General features: G+C 43.8%; 2 protein-coding genes across 2 annotated transcripts; both read right to left on the reverse strand.

The window, feature by feature from the left end:
* Nucleotides 1-711: 711 nt before the first annotated feature.
* Nucleotides 712-7,851, reverse strand: tyms (thymidylate synthetase). Its single transcript, XM_084183888.1, has 7 exons — nt 7,513-7,851; nt 7,225-7,298; nt 5,818-5,992; nt 5,609-5,710; nt 5,295-5,470; nt 5,081-5,152; nt 712-2,096 (listed from the first exon to the last, which is right to left on the reverse strand). Exons 1-7 carry the CDS (start codon nt 7,733-7,735, stop codon nt 1,959-1,961), a joined length of 960 nt encoding a protein of 319 aa, XP_084040014.1. The 5' UTR covers nt 7,736-7,851; the 3' UTR covers nt 712-1,958.
* A 467-nt stretch (nt 7,852-8,318) lies between these two features.
* On the reverse strand, nt 8,319-18,989 carry clul1 (clusterin-like 1 (retinal); the record flags this gene model as incomplete). The annotated part of the gene is made up of 9 exons (XM_084173295.1): nt 8,319-8,324; nt 8,489-8,659; nt 8,795-9,009; nt 12,246-12,380; nt 13,021-13,483; nt 13,615-13,785; nt 16,235-16,383; nt 17,767-17,899; nt 18,909-18,989. 9 exons carry the CDS (start codon nt 18,987-18,989, stop codon nt 8,319-8,321), a joined length of 1,524 nt encoding a protein of 507 aa, XP_084029421.1.
* Between the last annotated feature and the right edge of the window lie 742 nt (nt 18,990-19,731).

The raw sequence follows: 19,731 nt of genomic DNA on the forward strand, positions 1-19,731 counted from the left end.
GAGGAGATAGGATGTGAGGAATCACGGAAAGACAAATTCAGAAAGAGCCGAGGCCTCAGATCCTTCTCGCTTTCCCTCATCACCTTGGAGATGGCAGCATGTCTCAGGATGTTGTCAGGGGAGGTGGGCTCTTCGATCCACATGGGTTTGTACTCAGCCAGCCTGGTCACCCAGGTCGCCTACATCCAACCTCTGGTTGGCATCAATCATCTTCAACAGAGAAGACAATTGGCTGCAGGATGAATTGGTCCAATCAACTGCATTATGAGGTTTACTGCATCCAATGGCGTAACAGATTAAATTTACCAGTGTGTTGTTGGGTCCAATCATCTGCCGTATTGTCGTTTTGTTAAGCAACTTCAGAGTATATTTGGCCTTGTGTTTTAGATTATTGTCCTGCTGAAAGATGAATTTGTCTCCTAGTGTCTGTTGGAAAGCAGACCACCAGGTTTTCCTCTAGGATTTTGCCTGTGTTTAGCTCTATTCCGTTTATTTTATCCTAAAAAACTCCCTAGTCCTTGCCGATGACAAGCATACCCATAACATGATGTAGCCACCACCATGCTTGAAAATATGAAGAGTGGTACTTAGCGATGTGTTGTATTGGATTTGCCCCAAAACATTATGCATTGTATTCAGGACATAAAGTGAATTTCTTAGCCACATTTCTTGCAGTTTTACGTTAGTCCCTTATTGCAAACAGCATGTTTTGGAATATTTTTATTATGTACAGGCTTCCTTCTTTTCACTCGGTCACTTAGGTTAATATTCAAGCCACAATGACATAAAACATACAGTATAAATATACAATATAACCATGACCCCCATAATTACTTCAAGCCCATGTGATTATAACTGTGTAATTATTATTTGACCTGGGGTCAGGGGCTGAAATGAAATCTGTTCCAATCTTTCTCAGGATGTGTGAATTTGTGGACCACCTCCGTGAGCACTTTATAAGTCATGTTGTGATTCAGAACGCCCACTACATGCCTCCCAAGGTACGTTTTAATCACAATGATCTGGTGTTGTGGTATGAGTGTCATGAATTAAAATACTGTGGATCTTTTTGAGTCTTGCCCATGGTTTCTGTTGGTCATTGTTCCATCAGGATCCAGGCTACTCCTGTGAGATGTTGGAGTCGTCAGTGCAGAGACACTGATACCCTCGGAAGTGTGGAAGAAGCTCCTGGACCAGTGAGGAATGTGGAGTAGGGTGAAGTTGCCCCTAGAAGTGGATCTTGGGTCCATTATTCATTTTCCCCACTAATGATTAAGGTAATGACTGGAGGAGTGTAAGCTGATCCTAGATCTGTATCCAGTGGAAACTTCACCCCGAAGCGCTGGGGAATACATCTCAATATCTTATCAGCAAGGATGAAAACCACTTTAGCTTATTGAGATGCACCCCTGGCCCATCAGGAAGGATGGCATCTCAAATACCCTGACCAAACTGCGCTTGTACTCACTGTTAAAGACATAAAAGATTAATTACCGTCTATGGTGCAATCACATGATCAATTTCAAGTCATTAAGTACTCCTTTAATTTCCCACTACAAAGTTCTTGAAACTTTGGTTCTAATCACTACTTTGAGGAAGAAGAGGCAGTTAAATTTGATTTGTCAACTGAGCACAGAAAGTGCCAGCCCTCATTGTTAGACTACTTGACAGAAAATCATCTTGTCACATCTAGGCATTTCAATGGTTATCATTGCACAAAATAAAGAGTTGATTCCATTTAGCCTTTTTCTAAAAAGGGATGTTACTATGTTATGTTGCAATAAATTGTTTAATATGGAACATGTTTCCAAGGCTCTGTGCCAATTAACAAGTCAACTAAATGTATAAATTCAAAAAAATAAAATAAACAAAGGCAGCATAGGTAGACACTGTACCTGAATATTTAAATCAATTAAAAAGGACAACCTCCACCCATATATTAGTTAATTGAAGCCCATTTAAACTGCCATCTGCATTTTGATGGTGGGGTGGGGATTGTAGTCAACAATCTCAAAGTCTTCTGCACGGAAGTCATCTATTATCTCAACCGTCCGGAGGATCTTCAGCTTGGGGAAAGGCCGAATCTCTCTCTGGAGCTGGAAGGGAAGAGTCATCACATTTAGGCTGCGGCCAGACAATGTGTCTGAAAACGATGGATTGAGTCAATGGTTTTTAAAATGGGAGTCATCCGTTGAAGGACAACATCAAATGCACAATATGCAGGCCTTTGTGCATTCTGCAACTTGTCTGAAAATTGTAAAATTGTTGATGGTCAAAAACAGACAATGAAGAATGCCCATGTTTACATGTATCTGTGTGGCCGTAGCCAATTATGTATATAAACCCTGGATTGCTAATGCTTCTGTATGTATTGGCTATTGAGAAGTTTTGAAGCCACCGGTCGGCCATATTGGCACTCCCCAGTAGGAGCAGTCCTCCATAGGAATTAAGGTAATTCTATAGCATTTCACTTAAATGTTTCAAGGACAAAATTACATGTATTTAAGTATGTTTTTGTTGTAGTGGGGACAGTAACATTAGTTAACATTAGAGTGTCTAATTTGAGGCAGCTCCAGGATGCTGACCTTCTAGGCAGAGTTGCAAAGAAAAAGCCATATCTTAGACTGCCCGTCTTAATCTTTTATTTTTATTGGCCAGTCTGAGATATGGCTTTTTCTTTGCAACTCTGCCTAGAATTCAGCATCCTGGAGCCACCTCTTCACTGTTGATGTTGAGACTTGTGTTTTGCAGGTACTATTTAATGAAGCTGCCAGTTAAGGACCTGTGAGGCATCTGTTTCTTAAACTAGACACTAATGTATTTGTCCTCTTGCTCAGCTGTGCACCGGGGCCTCCCACTCCTCTTCCTATTCTGGTTAGACAACGTTGTACGAGATCTTCAGTTTCTTGGCAATTTCTCACATGTAATAGCCTTCATTTCTCAGAACAAGAATAGACTGACGAGTTTCACAATAAAGTTATTTGTTTCTGGCCATTTTGAGCCTGTAATTGAACCCACAATTGCTGATGCTCCAGATACTCAACTAGTCTCAAGGCGGCCAGTTTTATTGCTTCTTTAAAATCAGCACAACGTTTTCAGCTGTGCTAACATAATTGCAAAAGGGTTTTCTAATGATTAGCCTTTTAAAATGATAAACTTGGATTAGCAAACGCAACGTGCCATTGGAACACAGGACTGATGGTTGCTGATAATGGGCCTCTTGTACGCCCATCTAGATATTCCATTAATAAAATCAGCCATTTCCAGCTACAATAGCCATTTACAACATGAACAATGTCTACACTGTATTTCTGATCAATTTGATGTTATTTTAATGGACAAAAGAAAATTGCTTTTCTTTCGAAAACAAGGACATTTCTCAAATATATATACAGTGAGGGAAAAAAGTATTTCATCCCCTGCTGATTTTGTACGTTTGCCCACTGACAAAGACATGATCAGTCTATAATTGTAATGGTAGGTTTACTTGAACAGTGAGAGACAGAATAACAACAAAAATCCAGAAAAACGCATGTCAAAAATTGATTTGCATTTTAATGAGGGAAATAAGTATTTGACCCCTCTGCAAAACATGACTTAGTACTTGGTGGCAAAACCCTTGTTGGCAATCAGAGGTCAGATGTTTCTTGTAGTTGGCCACCAGGTTTGCACACATCTCAGGAGGGATTTTGTTCCACTCCTCTTTGCAGATCTTCTCCAAGTCATTAAGGTTGAGGCTGATGTTTGGCAACTTGAACCTTCAGCTCCCTCCACAGATTTTCTATGTGATTAAGGTCTGGAGACTGGCTAGGCCACTCCAGGACCTTAATGTGCTTCTTCTTGAGCCACTCCTTTGTTGCCTTGGCCGTGTGTTTTGGGTCATGCTGCAATACCCATCCATGAACCATTTTCAATGCCCTAGCTGAGGGTAGGAGGTTCTCACCCAAGATTTGACGGTACATGGCCCTGTCCATCGTCCCTTTGATGCAGTGAAGTTGTCCTGTCCCCTTAGCAGAAAAACATCCCCAAAGCATAATGTTTCCACCTCCATGTTTGACGGTGGGGGTGGTGTTTTTGGGGTCATAGGCAGCATTCCTCCAAACACGGCGAGTTGAGTTGATGCCAAAGAGCTCGATTTTGGTCTCATCTGACTACAACACTTTCACCCAGTTCTCCTCTGAATCATTCAGATGTTCATTGGCAAACTTCAGACGGGCCTGTATGTGCTTTCTTGAGCAGGGGGACCTTGCGGGCGCTGCAGGATTTCAGTCATTCACGGCGTAGTGTGTTACCAATTGTTTTCTTGGTGACTATGGTCCCAGCTGCCTTGAGATCATTGACAAGATCCTCCTGTGTAGTTCTGGGATGATTCCTCATCGTTCTCATGATCATTGCATCTCCACGAGGTGAGATCTTGCATGGAGCCCCAGGCCGAGGGAGATTAACAGTTATTTTGTGTTTCTTCCATTTGCGAATAATCTCACCAACTGTTGTCACCTTCTCACCAAGCTGCTTGGCGATGGTCTTGTAGCCCATTCCAGCCTTGTGTAGGTCTACAATCTTGTCCCTGACATCCTTGGAGAGCTCTTTGGTCTTGGCCATGGTGGAGAGTTTGGAATCTGATTGATTGATTGCTTCTGCGGACAGGTGTCTTTTATACAGGTAACAAGCTGAGATTAGGAGCACTCCCTTTAAGAGTGTGCTCCTAATCTCAGCTTGTTACCTGTATAAAAAGACACCTGGGAGCCAGAAATCTTTCTGATTGAGAGGGGGTAAAATACTTATTTCCCTCATTAAAATGCAAATTAATTTATAACATTTTTGACATGCGTTTTTCTGGATTTTTTTGTTGTTATTCTGTCTCTCACTTTTCAAATAAACCTACCATTAAAATTATAGACTGATTATTTATTTGTCAGTGGGCAAACGTACAAAATCGGCAGTGTATCAAATACTTGTTCTCCCCACTGTGTATACATACATACATACATACATACACACACACACACACATAAAATTGGCCGCAGTGTATATCTCAACGTCAAAGTTGCCCGTGTTGCTGTATCAGTCATGAACCTACCTGCACTTTGAGGGGTTCGACATGGTTACTGTAGATGTGAGCATCTCCCAGAGTGTGCACAAAGTCACCAGGCTAAAGGGAAAAAAGGCAAGAAATACCTTATTTTACTACACCTGTTATTACAAAGGTTATTACACTTAAAATATCATCCTTTCTTTGAGTCAAAGGAAGGGAGGTGTTGAGAGTAGGGAGTTTAAACCAATGTCTGCCCCACCTTGAGTCCTGTGATGTGGGCGATCATGTAGGTGAGGAGGGCGTAGCTGGCGATGTTGAAGGGCACTCCCAAGCCCATGTCCCCCGAGCGCTGGTACAGCTGGCACGACAGCTCCCCGTCAATTACATAGAACTGGCACAGGGCATGGCAGGGGGGCAGCGCCATGTGGGGCAGGTCTGGGAACAACACAGGAGCAGGTGTGAGCGATACAAACCAACACTGACTGTTAAGTGTAGAATACACAGTGAAATCATTACTACAAATGTAATACCTAGGCCTATACGAAATCAGAATTGAATATTTTAGTCAAATACCTTTGGGGTTCCATGCACACATGATGATTCTCCTGTCTTCTGGATTAGTCTTGATAGTGTCAATAACTTTCTGTAGTTGGTCCACACCTTGTCCTGCGTAATCTATAAGGGAAGTATTATCCAACAGAATTAAGCACTACAGTTAAATTAGTTGGAGTGAAACACTCAACATAATCCTACAACACCATATCAGTGTCAGGGTGATGTACCTTTGTGCATATTGCTGTATTCTGCACCATAGTGCCTCCACTGGAAACCATACACGGGTCCCAAGTCTCCCTCCTCCCGGTCTGTGAACCCCATTTTGTCCAGGTACTGTCTAGAACCATTTGCATCCCAGATCTTCACCCCTTTCTCTGAGAGCTCCTTGGCATTTGTTGAGCCCTACAGCAAACACACAGAACAAGACCTGTCAACTTCTCTGCCCAATATATTGGTATGGCGCGCCATCTAGTGGAAATAGTATGCAAGTGTGTATAGGCACTGGCAGGCACATACAATTCAAAGCATTGTACCAGTGACCACGTTTACATGCGTTCAGTATTCCGGATAGTAACTCATATCCCGCTTAAGATCTTATTCCGTGATATCTGTTAATATTTGATATCCCGTTTGAGTGTCCCTATATCCGTGAATAAACAGAATATTCCTAATTTTAGTTCATATGGGTTAAATGGAATAGTAACTGAAGTATGGACACTGATTGTAGGCCTATAACCTATCACATGTAGGGTAATACAATATTAACTCCTGCAGAATTGTGCATTTCTTGCAGTAAAAAGATACAACAAATATTCATTTTTTCTCGGCAACAGGAGTGGAGAAATATGATTTATTTATTTCAGCATCTCGAGAAAATGCTAAAGGTCATGTAAAGTGTCATCTTTGACACTTAAGCAAGCAGACAGTATTTCAACCACATAAAATATGCGCCCCAGACGAACTGAAGTCTTATCAGAAACGTGTTTCATCATTTTCTCTGCTTTTCATTTCCTTAAAACCGGTCAAACTGATGGAATTGGACATTATGCACAGGTCCAATCTTTCCACTGTTTTGGAATTATTGCGTTTTCTCCCGGTCCCCTAAACGAAACAACTTTACCGGTGTTAACTAGATGAATGCATTCATTCTATCGATGCATGACATTATTTTGGTGAGCACTACTTTATTTATTATTCTAGGGCAACAAGTTATGAGAAGAGAATCTGCATGTATCTAACTATATAGTTGACAAATCCCATGGATCATTGGTGTTGTGCAGTCTATGGTGTTGTGCGTTGACGTTTGAATCATGGGTGTTGGCAGCCTATGGTGATGTGTGATGATTGCATGATATACGCAACATCCTACACAGACCGCGAAAAACAACAGTTAACGGGATAAGATGTTTACATGCCACAGTATCCCGTCTAAGATCAGCATTTCCTATGCATCTTATCCTGGTTTCAAATAACCGGGATACAACCTTTTCCGGGTTATTGTAAAGGGGATATGATGTTTATATGCGTCAACTCAAAAACAGAATACTTGAGTATTCCGAATAATAACGGGATATTGGTGTGCATGTAAACGTGGTCACTGGTGCATTATTTCGGAGGACAGGCTTCATTCTTACTTTGATAAACCACAGTAGTTCTTCGAGAATTCCTTTCCAGAAAACCCTTTTCGTCGTCAGCAAAGGAAACTGATCTGGAATGATAAACAACGAAAAATAGCTAGTCATTTGAACAGAGGTTCCATGCCAAGCCAGGTCAGGAGGTAACGTTGAACTTAGTTAGGTAGTGCTTTTGTTGCATGCAATTCCCGGCTTGGCGGAAAAATTACATGTCTGTTTTAATCGTGCATTGACTTGTTTTAACACACAACTTCCAACACATACTGAACATTTGCTAAATTGACTTACCCCGGAGACTGTATCTCGCTTGTGATCCGAAAACAGAGATGACCCCCGTTCCTGTTCGGTCTCCCTTTCGATGTCCGTGTTGCAAAATGTATTCACATTGATTCAGATACCCGCGTTCATCACAAAAGAGAGAGAACGAACTTTGTCCCACCTGACTATCTGCTTTCTTTGGCTCTTCGTTGTTACAAGGTGCCGCTGTGTGTATGTCAGAAGTAGCAGGCATTTTGTTGGTTAGTTTAACAAAAATACTGACCCAATTGATGCAATGGCAGCACTGGTTAATTTTGTTCTACTCTTGCGTCAAACTTAACATTTCCCGGTTTAAGTTTGGTTGCTCTCGAAGACACGCCTACATAGAAGATATCTCCAATCAAGTAAAAGAGGAGGGCAAGAGCGTTTCTTGGTTTTAAAACTGGACCAATGGGAGATTGGAAAAAACGCGCAAAATGTAATCCCTGCCTCTCTATTTGCTGCGAAATTCATACATTCAAATCCTTTTTTTTTTTAGGAAAAAGAACTTTGTGCATTTTATTTATCAGAAACGAATGATGTATGAACAAAAATAAAAATGAACCATGGAATTGTTCACAATCACAGTTTAATAATCAGTCAAATTTAAAAGTAAGCAACCTGTATGGTCACATTTATTTTTTAATTCCATCACTTAGCGTAAAGAGTATAGCTCATAGCTCGACCAAATGTTGCATACAACCTTAAACATAATGCTCTATTCCAAGGAACTGGTAGACACACGATGGCAAATTGAGGCTTATAAATAGCACAGCTTGCAAAATCTTCAAATTACTTCATATCTGTGAAAGGATCAGAAACAATGCAGGATACAACCCATTACTTTGGCATTTATAACTAGCTTGGGCCTATAGCATACTGTATGAAACATTTAAATCATAAGGAATTGTCTGGGTACTGTAATCATGGCATGTACGTTTTGCCTAGCTGTGGGCTTTATACTTACCTTTGACTGTTTGTAGTGGGCAAGGGCCTCTTGGGCCACATACTGAATGAAGGCAGAGTCCTGCACCTCTAGCTCTGCTGGGACGGAGAGGGTTAATAAAGGAGAGTCCAGGATGTTCAACACCACTCTGGTGTCACCTTTAAACCTGTTATCCCTCACCTGTAGAGCCACCTGAAAACATATAACAACACTGTAATCATGAGAATAATATTAGTTTTTTTCTAAAGGGCTGAAATCATCATCAACAACATCATCATCATCAGAGGTACATATGGACAAACATTTACGTGTGTACTGTGAACTAACCGCGCTCACACCAAAGATGTTCTGAGGACCCAGGGTGCCATTGGTGAGCTGTGTCACCCAGCCATACTTGGCCTCCATGTTGTTGAGCCAGGTGTGTGTGTCATCCGTGTGTTTCTGGACCACCTGCAGCATCTCCTCATACTGCAGACGAGACGCGTTGAGCAGCAGGTAGGTCTCCTCCAGCGCAGAGTGCAGCTCCCTAACACTGGGACACTCTGGGGGAACATGATACAGATAGGGGAGAGTGGGGTAAATTGAGACATTTTTTACATTCAGCATCACTACGTCAAGGGAAATATAATATTATTTCTAGCAAAGATGTCTACATAAACTGTACCAGTCAAAAGTTTGGACACACCTACTCATTCAAGGGTTTTTCTTTATTTTTACTATTTTCTACATTGTCTTTGTCACGCCCTGGCTCTGGGGTCACTGTTATGTTGAGCCAGGGTGTGTAATTCTATGTATTCTATTGCTATGTTGGGAGTTCTAGTTTGTATTTCTATGTTGGCCTGAGTGACTCCCAATCAGAGGCAACGAGTGTCAGCTGGTTGTCTCTGATTGGGAGCCATATTTAAACTGTCTGTCTTTCCCTTTGTGTTTGTGGTTTCTTGTTCTTATTTGGTTTGTGTTCAACCGTAGACATCACGTTATCGTCTGTTGTTTTGATCGTGTGATCATTCGCTAAATAAATATGTTCACCTTCAACGCTGCGCATTGGTCCTCCTCCTTAGACGATCGTGACAGAAGAAACCACCAGAACTGGACCAAGCAGCCTAGTGAGGAGCAGAGAGGGTGGACTTGGGAACAGTGGAGGAAGAGCTTCGACTGGGTCAAGCCGAATGAGGAGCTGAATGGCGGAGATTGGAAGCAGAAGAGCGAGAGTTGGGCGAGAATTATAGAGGCCTGGCCCACGGGGAAGAGAGACTCCCAGAAAATTTTTAGGGGGGGGCTCACGACGTCGGGGCAGCAGGAGGCCGCGATAGAGCGGCCCAGCGGGTTGCCAGAGGAGGCCGCCAGGTTACGGGGGCCACTGGTCGAAGAGGGGATGGTGGATGTAGAGGCACGGCGAGAGGTACTGGCGTGTGTTGCCAGTCCGGTCCGGCCTGTTCCTGATCCCCACGTAGGGCCAGTGGTGTGTGTTCCCAGTACGGTCCGGCCTGTTCCTGCCACTCGCACCAAGTCAGTGGTGCGCTTCGTCAGCCCGGCACGGCCCGTTCCTGCTCCCCGCACCAAGTCAGTGGTGCGCTTCGTCAGCCCGGCACGGCCCGTTCCTGCTCCCCGCACCAAGTCAGTGGTGCGCTTCGTCAGCCCGGTCCGGCCCGCTCCTGCTCCCCGCACCAAGTCAGTGGTGCGTTTCGTCAGCCCAGCTCGGCCCGTTCCTGCTCCACGCACCAAGTCAGTGGTGCGCTTCGTCAGCCCGGCTCGGCCCGTTCCTGCTCCCCGCACCAAGTCTACGGTGCGTGTCGCCAGCTCGGCCCGGCCTGTTCCTGCTCCCCGCACCAAGTCAGTGGTGCGTTTCGTCAGCCCTGTCCGGCCCGTTCCTGCTCCCCGCACCAAGTCAGTGGTGCGTTTCGTCAGCCCTGTCCGGCCCGCTCCTGCTCCCCACACCAAGCCAGTGGTGTGCGTCGTCGGTCCGGCACGGCCCGTGCCTGTTCCACTGGTGCCTGGTCCGGCACCGGTCAGATGCGTTACGCCGGAGCTAGAGCAATCCGCTCCATCAGTGTGCAGTCCAGCTCCGGCCAGCGGGGCCAGACCGGACCAGGGGTACTTTGGGGGGTTGGAGAGGGAGTGGGGATCAGGCCCGGAGCCGGATCCGCCGCCAAGGCGGAGTGCCCACCCGGTCCCTCCCCTGTGGTATTTAGTTGGCGCGGTCGGAGTCCGCCTGTCACGCCCTGGCTCTGGGGACACTGTTATGTTGAGCCAGGGTGTGTAATTCTATGTATTCTATTGCTATGTTGGGAGTTCTAGTTTGTATTTCTATGTTGGCCTGAGTGACTCCCAATCAGAGGCAACGAGTGTCAGCTGGTTGTCTCTGATTGGGAGCCATATTTAAACTGTCTGTCTTTCCCTTTGTGTTTGTGGTTTCTTGTTCTTATTTGGTTTGTGTTCAACCGTAGACATCACGTTATCGTCTGTTGTTTTGATCGTGTGATCATTCGCTAAATAAATATGTTCACCTTCAACGCTGCGCATTGGTCCTCCTCCTTAGACGATCGTGACAGTCTTTGACCAAATAGGGCTATCTTCTGTATACCTCCCCTACCTTGTCACAACACAACTGATTGGCTCAAACGCATTAAGAAGGAAAGAAATTCCACAAATTAACTTTTAAGAAGGCACACCTGTTAATTGAAATGCATTCCAAGTGACTACCTCATGAAGCTGGTTGAGAGAATGCCAAGAGTGGGCAAAGCTGTCATCAAGGCAAAGGGTGGCTATTTGAAGAATCTCAAATATAAAATATATTTTGATTTGTTTAACACTTTTTTGGTTACTACATGATTCAATATGTGTTATGTCATAGTTTTGATGTCTTCACTATTATTCTACAATGTAAAAAAATAGCAAAAAATTTAGAAAAAGCCTTTTTGTCTTTTAATCATTTTAATCAGCTTTTAACACAGGTTTAACGCCTAGCAAACACTTTGCACTTTTTAAAAACACTTTTAACTTAGGCCATGTCCTGTTGTTACCTCATGTCCCAGCAATAGTGCCTTGCATTACACCTGGGAAGAAAACACTTCAATTTGCTCAACTTGCCATTGGCTCAACTTACCCCATGGCCATTGACTCAACTTACCCCAAGGCAAACATTTTGACTATATTAGCCCACACAGTTACAAGGATGCAGTTTCATGCTAGGTTTAGGACCTCATGTTTAAGTTTCTAGAGACCCCAACTGATCTATAGAACAATCTTTAAATTATCTACTTTGGTTTAGATACAAGCATCATGAAACCTCTAACACAATTAAGTAATTAGACTTGGTGAAAATCAGTTTTTGGACCTAACTTGCTACCACTTTTTCCATGTGGTTTCTTCCTTCACAAACTCCATGAAATGACAACCTCTTCCTAAATATTTGGTCAAATTATTAATTTTGTGTATGGTTTCCTCGAAACAACGGTGGTTCAACTTATCCCTTTTGCTCAACTTACCCCATTCTCCCCTATAACAGGCGTCACTGTGCTTGCTTAACAGTATAGCTTCCTTACCTGTCCCTGTCTTAGCTAATTACACTAGAAAAGCTAGTGATTTGCAAATTGAGACCAGCTCTGTTACACAGGCATGGTTCAAACACTTAAGATAACAGTCTAGAATCTAGACTGTAGAATACCATTTCATGGGAATCGCCAAGGGGCACAATGTGTAATTTGAACCCTGTGTTCCACTAGGACAGGACACATTTTGATTAAATGAGAGTTCCATAATGATCATCAATATTTACCTTTCACCAAAGTGTCCTGACAGGACTCACACAGTCTCTGCAGCTGCCAGCAGTCTGCTGCCTGCCTGCGGAGCTGTCTGCAGAGATACATGTCTGGGAATGGGACTGGGACCCAGCTCCAGCTAGGGAATGACTCTGTGTCTTTGGAAAGGGGCACAGCACACAGGGCAACATAATCAGAGAGGTATCAGATTAGAGAGACACAACAATGTGATAACGATAGCACAGAGTTTCTAAACCCAGAGGCCCAACATTGAAATACTTCTGGGAACGCTTCGCGAAGCAGACTCGACAGACCAAACAGGGGTTTGGGGTTTGGGAAGTCAATGGGAGAATTGAGAAATGTTTCCTTAGTTGTTATTTTTCTCTAAATCTAAAGGCACAACCTAGATTTGAGTCAATGTCTTAAGTAGCTGAACATGTTATTACTCCAACTTCGTGAAAGGGATGAAGGAGTGCCTCTGATTTGACGGCCTGCACATGAGCAGTTCGGTGCGAGAATTACCGTTAGACCCAATTACGTGTTTCTGCGCATGAGCTTAGCTAACCAACGTCGCCATGACATTGCCTACAAGCGTGATCTGGGATATCTATTGGAGGAGCAGTTTCTAGGCATCTTCATACTATACAATCTTTGACTATAGTATTTAGATCTAGAAATCTCAACATTATATAATGGTATATGAAATAGATACTGTATTTCCTGACAAATCTGATAACGGTCAAATTTACCAGTAGTCTGAATGTGTATCGAATGGCTATTATCATTGGATACCTCTCTGCTGCCAAGACTCCTCATCTACAGCCTCCTGCATCTCGTCCAAGACGTCTGTCATCGCATCGCTGAAGTCCTCCACTACCGCCCGGCCAAAGTCATACACTTCCTCCAGCACATCATCTAGGCCCATGCTGCCCAGGCGGCCCATGCCCATGAAGAAGCCCCCATTAGGGGACTCCTGTGTGGGGGAGAGGGGCTTGGGCTTCAGCTTAGTGGTGAAGGCCACCCAAAAGCCATGGCCAAACTCTTGGTGCATCTTGTTGACCAGCTCTGTGCTCCGGTTGTGCAGGGAGCTAATTTTCCCTTGCATCTGACTGAAGGTGGCATTCAGTCGCACCAGCTCCAGATCTGGATCTGGATCCTCTGAGTTCTGGGTCTGGTTCAGGTTATCTCGGTTCTGATTGACGACCTGGTCTGGAGTTTCCAGTTGGGAGGATAACTTCCTGAAGAACTCCTCCACCTGTGAGCAGAAGAGAACCAAATACCTAAATGGAGCTGAATTTGTACCAATCTTGGGCTTACTTGATAAGACATGGGGCGATGCAGCCGTGGATGTGTAAGGGGCCTTGAAGGCAGAGATAAAGGCCTTACTTTGAAAGAGAAGGAGGAGAAGCCTCTTCGGCAGGTGGAGGTGTAAAACGTCTTACAGGTGTCTTCTAGGCAGGGTCGACACTCCATAAATGATGTCCTTAGCGATTCACGGCACTGCTCTTCCGCCTTCTGAAGCTTTAGCTCTGCCTCTGTGGCCAGTTGCACTGCCCCCTTAGGGAAAATAAGGAGTAAGGTGAAGTTGCCCTTAGATGCTGATCTCGGGTCCGTTTTGCATTTCCCCCACTAATGGTTAAGGTTAGGCTTGGGAGAGGAGAAGCTGATCCTAGATCTGTACCTAGAGGAAACTTCACTCTGGAATAGACCATATTGGAAACTAAAATGCAGCCAAAATTGGAAATTCAATAACAAACTGGGGTGTTCTTTAGAGGTATTAACAGGCAAGATCAACTGAACTGACTTTAATGGAACCACATTTAAATGATCATAACTATGAACAATTATTGTGCTGCATTTTAATATAACCATGCCAGATGGTCCTTGTACCCTCTCCATTTCTTCCTGGTTACCTCTGTACTAATCTACGTCAGTGTGTAGGGTGAATGTGTGGTCAACGAGGAGAGAAAGAGGAGGATGTGGTTTTGGGGCCCCTTCAGCTCAGCTGTCCTCCTAGGCCCTGGCTCACAGTACCCTCCCTTCTGAACGAATGCAGAACACAGACATAAATCTACAGTCAGCCCATTAATCCTGACTGGGCTGTACTCTACGCCCTCCTGAGGTCCACATCCCCAACTCACTGTCTGCTTTGTGGTCTCTATATGAGCCTTTTTCTATGAGGCAGAAAATATGTGATGCGTGTCTGTGTATGTAGAAGACGGTGAGCGGGTGTTGGTGTGCGAAGCATACAGCCTGACTGCATCCCAAATGGTACCCTAATCCCTATGCAATATATAGGGAATAGGGTGCCATTTGGGACGCAGGCCATTAGATTCAGGATGATTAATGCTGTATTGAACTCAAATCTTTCACTGTGGATTAATTTCTTACAGTGGGGTTTATTTTATTGATGATATATACAGATATGACGTTATTTATTCATTAGGAGGACATTCTTATCTTTGGGGAAGAGCATAACTTACATATTTGTACATGTGCTTAATAGAGTTACATTAACTCAAATTTGCTCGTGCCTTAAATGCTGTGGTGTGTTCAACCAAGTGCTATCTTTCACTGCCTAAATCATATGCAGATAATAATCTGTGATTTGTTATTATCGTGGTACCTTATACAGTGCATTCGGAAATACTTTTTCCACATTTTGTTACGTTACAGCCTTATTCTAAAATTGGATGAAATAGTTTTTTGCCCTCATCAATCTACACACAATACCCCATAATGACAAAGGAAAAACTGGTTTTTCAAAATTGTACTCTACGCCCTCCTTAGGTCCACATCCACAACTCACTGTCTGCTAAGTCAGATCTGCAGCATTGAAGGTCCCCAAGAACACAGTGGCCTCCATCATTCTTAATTGGAAGAAGTTTGGAACCACCAAGACTCTTCCTAGAGCTGGCCGCCCGGCCAAACTGAGCAATTGGGGGAGAAGGGCCTTAGTCAGGGAGGTGACCAAGAACCCAATGGTCACTCTGACAGAGCTCCAGAGTTCCTCTGTGGATATGGGATAACCTTCCAGAAGGACAACCATCTCTGCAGCACTCCACCAATCAGGCCTTTATGGTAGAGTGGCCAGACGGAAGCCACTCATCAGTAAAAGCACATGAAAGCCCGCTTGGAGTTTGCCAAAAGGCACCTAAAGACTCTCAGACCATGAGAAACAAGATTCTCTGGTCTGATGAAACCAAGATTGAATTATTTGGCCTGAATGCCAAGCGTCACGTCTGTAGGAAACCTGGCACCATCCCTACGGTGAAGCATGGTGGTGGCAGCATCATGTTGTGGGGATGTTTTTCAGCGGCAGTGACTGGGAGACTAGTCAGGATCGAGGGAAAGATGAACAGAGCAAAGTACAGAGAGATCCTTGATGAAAACCTGCTCCAGAGCGCTTAGGACCTCAGACTGGGGTGAAGGTTCACCTTCCAACAGGACAACGACCCTAAGCACACAGCCAAGACAACACAGGAGTGGCTTCGGGACAAGTCTCTGAATGTCCTTTAGTGGCCCAGCCAGAGCCTGGACTTGAACCTGATCGAACATCTCTGGAGAGACTTGAAAATAGCTGTGCAGCGATGCTTCCCATCCAAGCTGACAGAGCTTGAGAGGATCTGCAGAGAAGAATGGTAGAAACTCCCCAAATACAGGTGTGCCAAGCTTGTATCGTCATACCCAAGAAGACTCGAGGATGTTATCACTGCCAAAGGTGCTTCAACAAACTACTGAGTAAAGCGTCTGAATACTTATGTAAATGTGCTATTTCTATTTTTAATTTTAGCAAAAAAAATCTAAAAACCTGCTTTTGCTTTGTCATTATGGGGTATTGTGTGTAGATTGATGAGGGGAAAAAACAATTTAATCAATTTTAGAATAAGGTTGTAACGTAACAAAATGTGGAAAAAGTCAAGGGGTCTGAATACTTTCCGAATGCACTGTATATGTTACAGTATGATGATTTTATGTGCAATGCTTTGTCTGTAAAATGGCTTACCTTCCTCTTGTTGCTACTTTCTTTGAGGGTCTTCATGAGATGTTCATGCTTCTCTTGGTTCTTCTCCATCACCTCCTTCATCCGCTTCACCCCAAACAAGGCTCTCTTCATCTCCTCGTCAACATAACGCTCACCATCCCTCGACAACCCTGGACCCAGAATCAACAGAGAAAACATCTGGATATAGGCCAGACGGATTACCAGGACATGTACTCAGAATATGAGCGGACCAACTGTCAAGTGTCTTCACTGACATTTTCAACCTCTCCCTGACCGAGGCTGTAATACCTACATGTTTCAAGCAGACCACCATAGTCCCTGTGCACAAGAAAGCGAAGGTAACCTGCCTAAATGACTACCACCCCGTAGCACTCACGTAGCCATGAAGTGCTTTGAAAAGCAGGTCATGGCTCACATCAACACCATCTTCATGGAAACCCTAGACCCACTACAATTCGCATACCGTCCCAACAGATCCACAGATGACGCAATCTCAATCGCACTCCACACTGCCCTTTCCCACCTGGACAAAAGGAACACCTATGTGAGAATGCTGTTCATTGACTACAGCTCATAGTTCAATACCATTGTTCCCACAAAGCTCATCACTAAGCTAAGGACCCTGGGACTAAACACCAACCTCTGCAACTGGATCCTGGACTTCCTGACGGGCCGCCCCCAGGTGGTAAGGGTAGGCAACAACACATCTGCCACGCTGATCCTCAACTCGGGGGCCCCTCAGGGGTGCGTGCTTAGTCCCCTCCTGTACTCCCTGTTCACCCACGACTGCGTGGCCAAGCACGACTCCAACACCATCATTAAGTTTTCTGATGACACAACGGTGGGAGGCCTGATCACAGACAACGATGAGTCAGCCTATAGGGAGGAGGTCAGCAACCTGCCAGGACAACAACCTCTCCCTCAACGTGTGCAAGACAAAGGAGATGATCGTGGACTATAGGAAAAGGAGGGCCGAATATGCCCCCATTCACATTGACGGGGCTGTAGTTGAGCGGGTCGAGAGTTTCAAGTTCCTTGGTGTCCACATCACCAACAAACTATCATGGTCCAAACACACCAAGAAAGTCGTGAAGAGGGAACGACAACGCCTTTTCCCCCTCAGAAGATTTGACATGGGTCCCCAGATCTTCAAAAAGTTCTACAGCTGCACCATCGAGATTATTTTTTACTTTAGTTTATTTAGTAAATATTTTCTTAACTCTATTTCTTGAACTGCATTGTTGGTTAAGGGCTTGTAAGTAACCATTTCACGGTACACCTGTTGTATTCAGAGCATTGACAAATACTATTTTATTTTATTTTATTGCCATTATGTGACACAGCTAGTCCTGTGTGGCTCAGTTGGTAAAGTATGTTCCTTGCAATGCCAGGGTTGTGGGTTCGAGGAATATGAAATGTTTTGCATGCACTATTGTAAGTCACTTTGGATAAAAGGGTTTGCTAAATGTCATATGTTAGATAAAGGTGATGAAAGTTGCATGTGGTATAGTACATTCCAAAAGAGGTCTCACCCTGGAGAACATCCTCACTCAGTTCTGTGGGAGAGGGGTCGGGGCCACAATGCAGGACCCCAAGAGATGACACGTAGAGGGTGAGAATCAGCAGTGCTCTCATCTTCACTGGCTTACTCTTACAGGTGCAGCTCTGAAACACAACCAATTGGTTAAATATTATTACATGAAATAAGATCAATGCAGAAAAACGTGCTCTCTTGACTGGCCTGTAGGTATGTCACAATGGGCCACCTGATTATCGTGGCTCTATGGCTGTGGACTTTGAATTGGGCTTTAGAGTGATGACTTCTTATGTAACCTTCCTGGAAGTCATTGATTCCTCTAGAATGCTTGATCTTGTCTGATCTTCACAGATAAGAGGATTTTAATAGACACCTGACGTGACGTGGTGATTCTGTCATCTGCCACAAGGGGGTGCAATTATCTTAAGCATTCAAAGGCATAATGAAAATAGCCAAGGATTTCTAAGTCATAAAGGGCAACTGATGGGCACAATCAATAGGTAGATAGACTATTTATGCTTATTGTTCAAATGTTAGGGAAGGGTTATAATTTTTAAAAAATATGTTCAACTTCACAAAATAAATAATCTGTCTCTCTCCACTAAAATGAAAATTAAGTAACTGAATAGTGGCTGGCACCCTACATGGTAAACTAAATAGCAACCAGGGTTGGGGTCAATTCTGTTTCAATTCCAATCAATTCAGGAAGTAAACTGACATTCCAATTCTCTTCTATGCTCTTCAATAAGGAACATTTGGAATTGGAATTTGGTTTACTTTCTGAATTGACTGGAATTAAAATAGAATTGACTCCAACCCTGATAGCAACTCAATGCTACATTAAAGATTTTTCGTACTACTGACAATAATCTCTATTTCAGTATGAGCAAAATATAATCCATATAAAAGTAGACTGCAACAGCAAAACACATTACAAAACACACCACCTTTCTCATACCACAATATCAGTCATCAGTTGTTGCCAATAGAAACAGATATCCTACATACCAGCATTCATAGTAGCCTACATACATGCTTAATTACTTACTTAATACATACCAGAAACCAATCAGAGAGCAAAGCTACAACATGTGATGGGAACATGCTATAGGATGAATGGCACAAACTTACGTTTACCTTGAGAGATGAGAGAACATCAGCCACCAAAACAGAAGCAGCAGACTTGGTAGTGGCGTACATTCGAGAGTGTGTTCGCATTACCCAAGGATTGTTCTATTTATATGACCATTAAGCCTGCCATCATCCGCACCTCACCTGCACAGCTGACCAGTGATTACAGTTTCAGTGCTTACATAACAAATAAACAACAACAATCTGCTTATCTTTTCCATAGGACTTCAAAGCCCTTTCTCCACAAGCTAAGTGTCTCATTGAAACTATCTCCATGAATCCCCCATATTCACACCGCAGAGAGAGAGACAGACCCATGGCAGACATTGGCACCGAAGTCTGAATGTTGGCTCTACTCTTAATCTAATCTGTCTGCCATGGCCAACACACACACACATCACAGGGCCTCACGGTGGCTCCATGCCAGAAAGACCCAAACTCTAAGCCGAACCCCATGGCATGAAGAGCTCCTTTCCCCTTGGCCCCATAATATCCACCATGCATGCAACACCGTTTTCGCTTTTGCATGATTGAACGATGACTGTGCTCTGTGTGTGTGTGTTTCTTTGTGAATTGGTCTGTGAGAATGTTGTTTTCTTTTCACTTTCTGACCATGTTTACATCATCCTGATCATATACATATCTAGCTCTGGTCCAGGGCCTTAGTGCACGTTCCTTGATAGACTTAATGAAGAAATGTGACTAATATTTGCACAAAATTCTTCAAGCTGTGTCAAGTTGGTTGTTGATCATTGCTAGACAGCCATTTTCAAGTCTTGCCATAGATTTTCAAGGCAATTTAAGTCAAAACTGTATCTAGGCTACTCAG

The sequence above is a fragment of the Coregonus lavaretus genome (genome assembly GCF_964263955.1).
Source record: "Coregonus lavaretus genome assembly, chromosome: 2".
Lineage (NCBI taxonomy): Eukaryota > Metazoa > Chordata > Actinopteri > Salmoniformes > Salmonidae > Coregonus > Coregonus lavaretus.

Bases quoted from the DNA above. Each gene is read 5' to 3' on its own strand.
- tyms (XM_084183888.1), bottom strand. From the start codon at position 7,735: ATGCCTGCTACTTCTGACATACACACAGCGGCACCTTGTAACAACGAA. The intron at 7,299-7,512 runs GTAAGTCAATTT...TTATCATTCCAG, and splicing joins AGCGAGATACAGTCTCCGGG to ATCAGTTTCCTTTGCTGACG. The intron at 5,153-5,294 runs GTGGGGCAGACA...TTTTCCCTTTAG, and splicing joins CCCACATCACAGGACTCAAG to CCTGGTGACTTTGTGCACAC.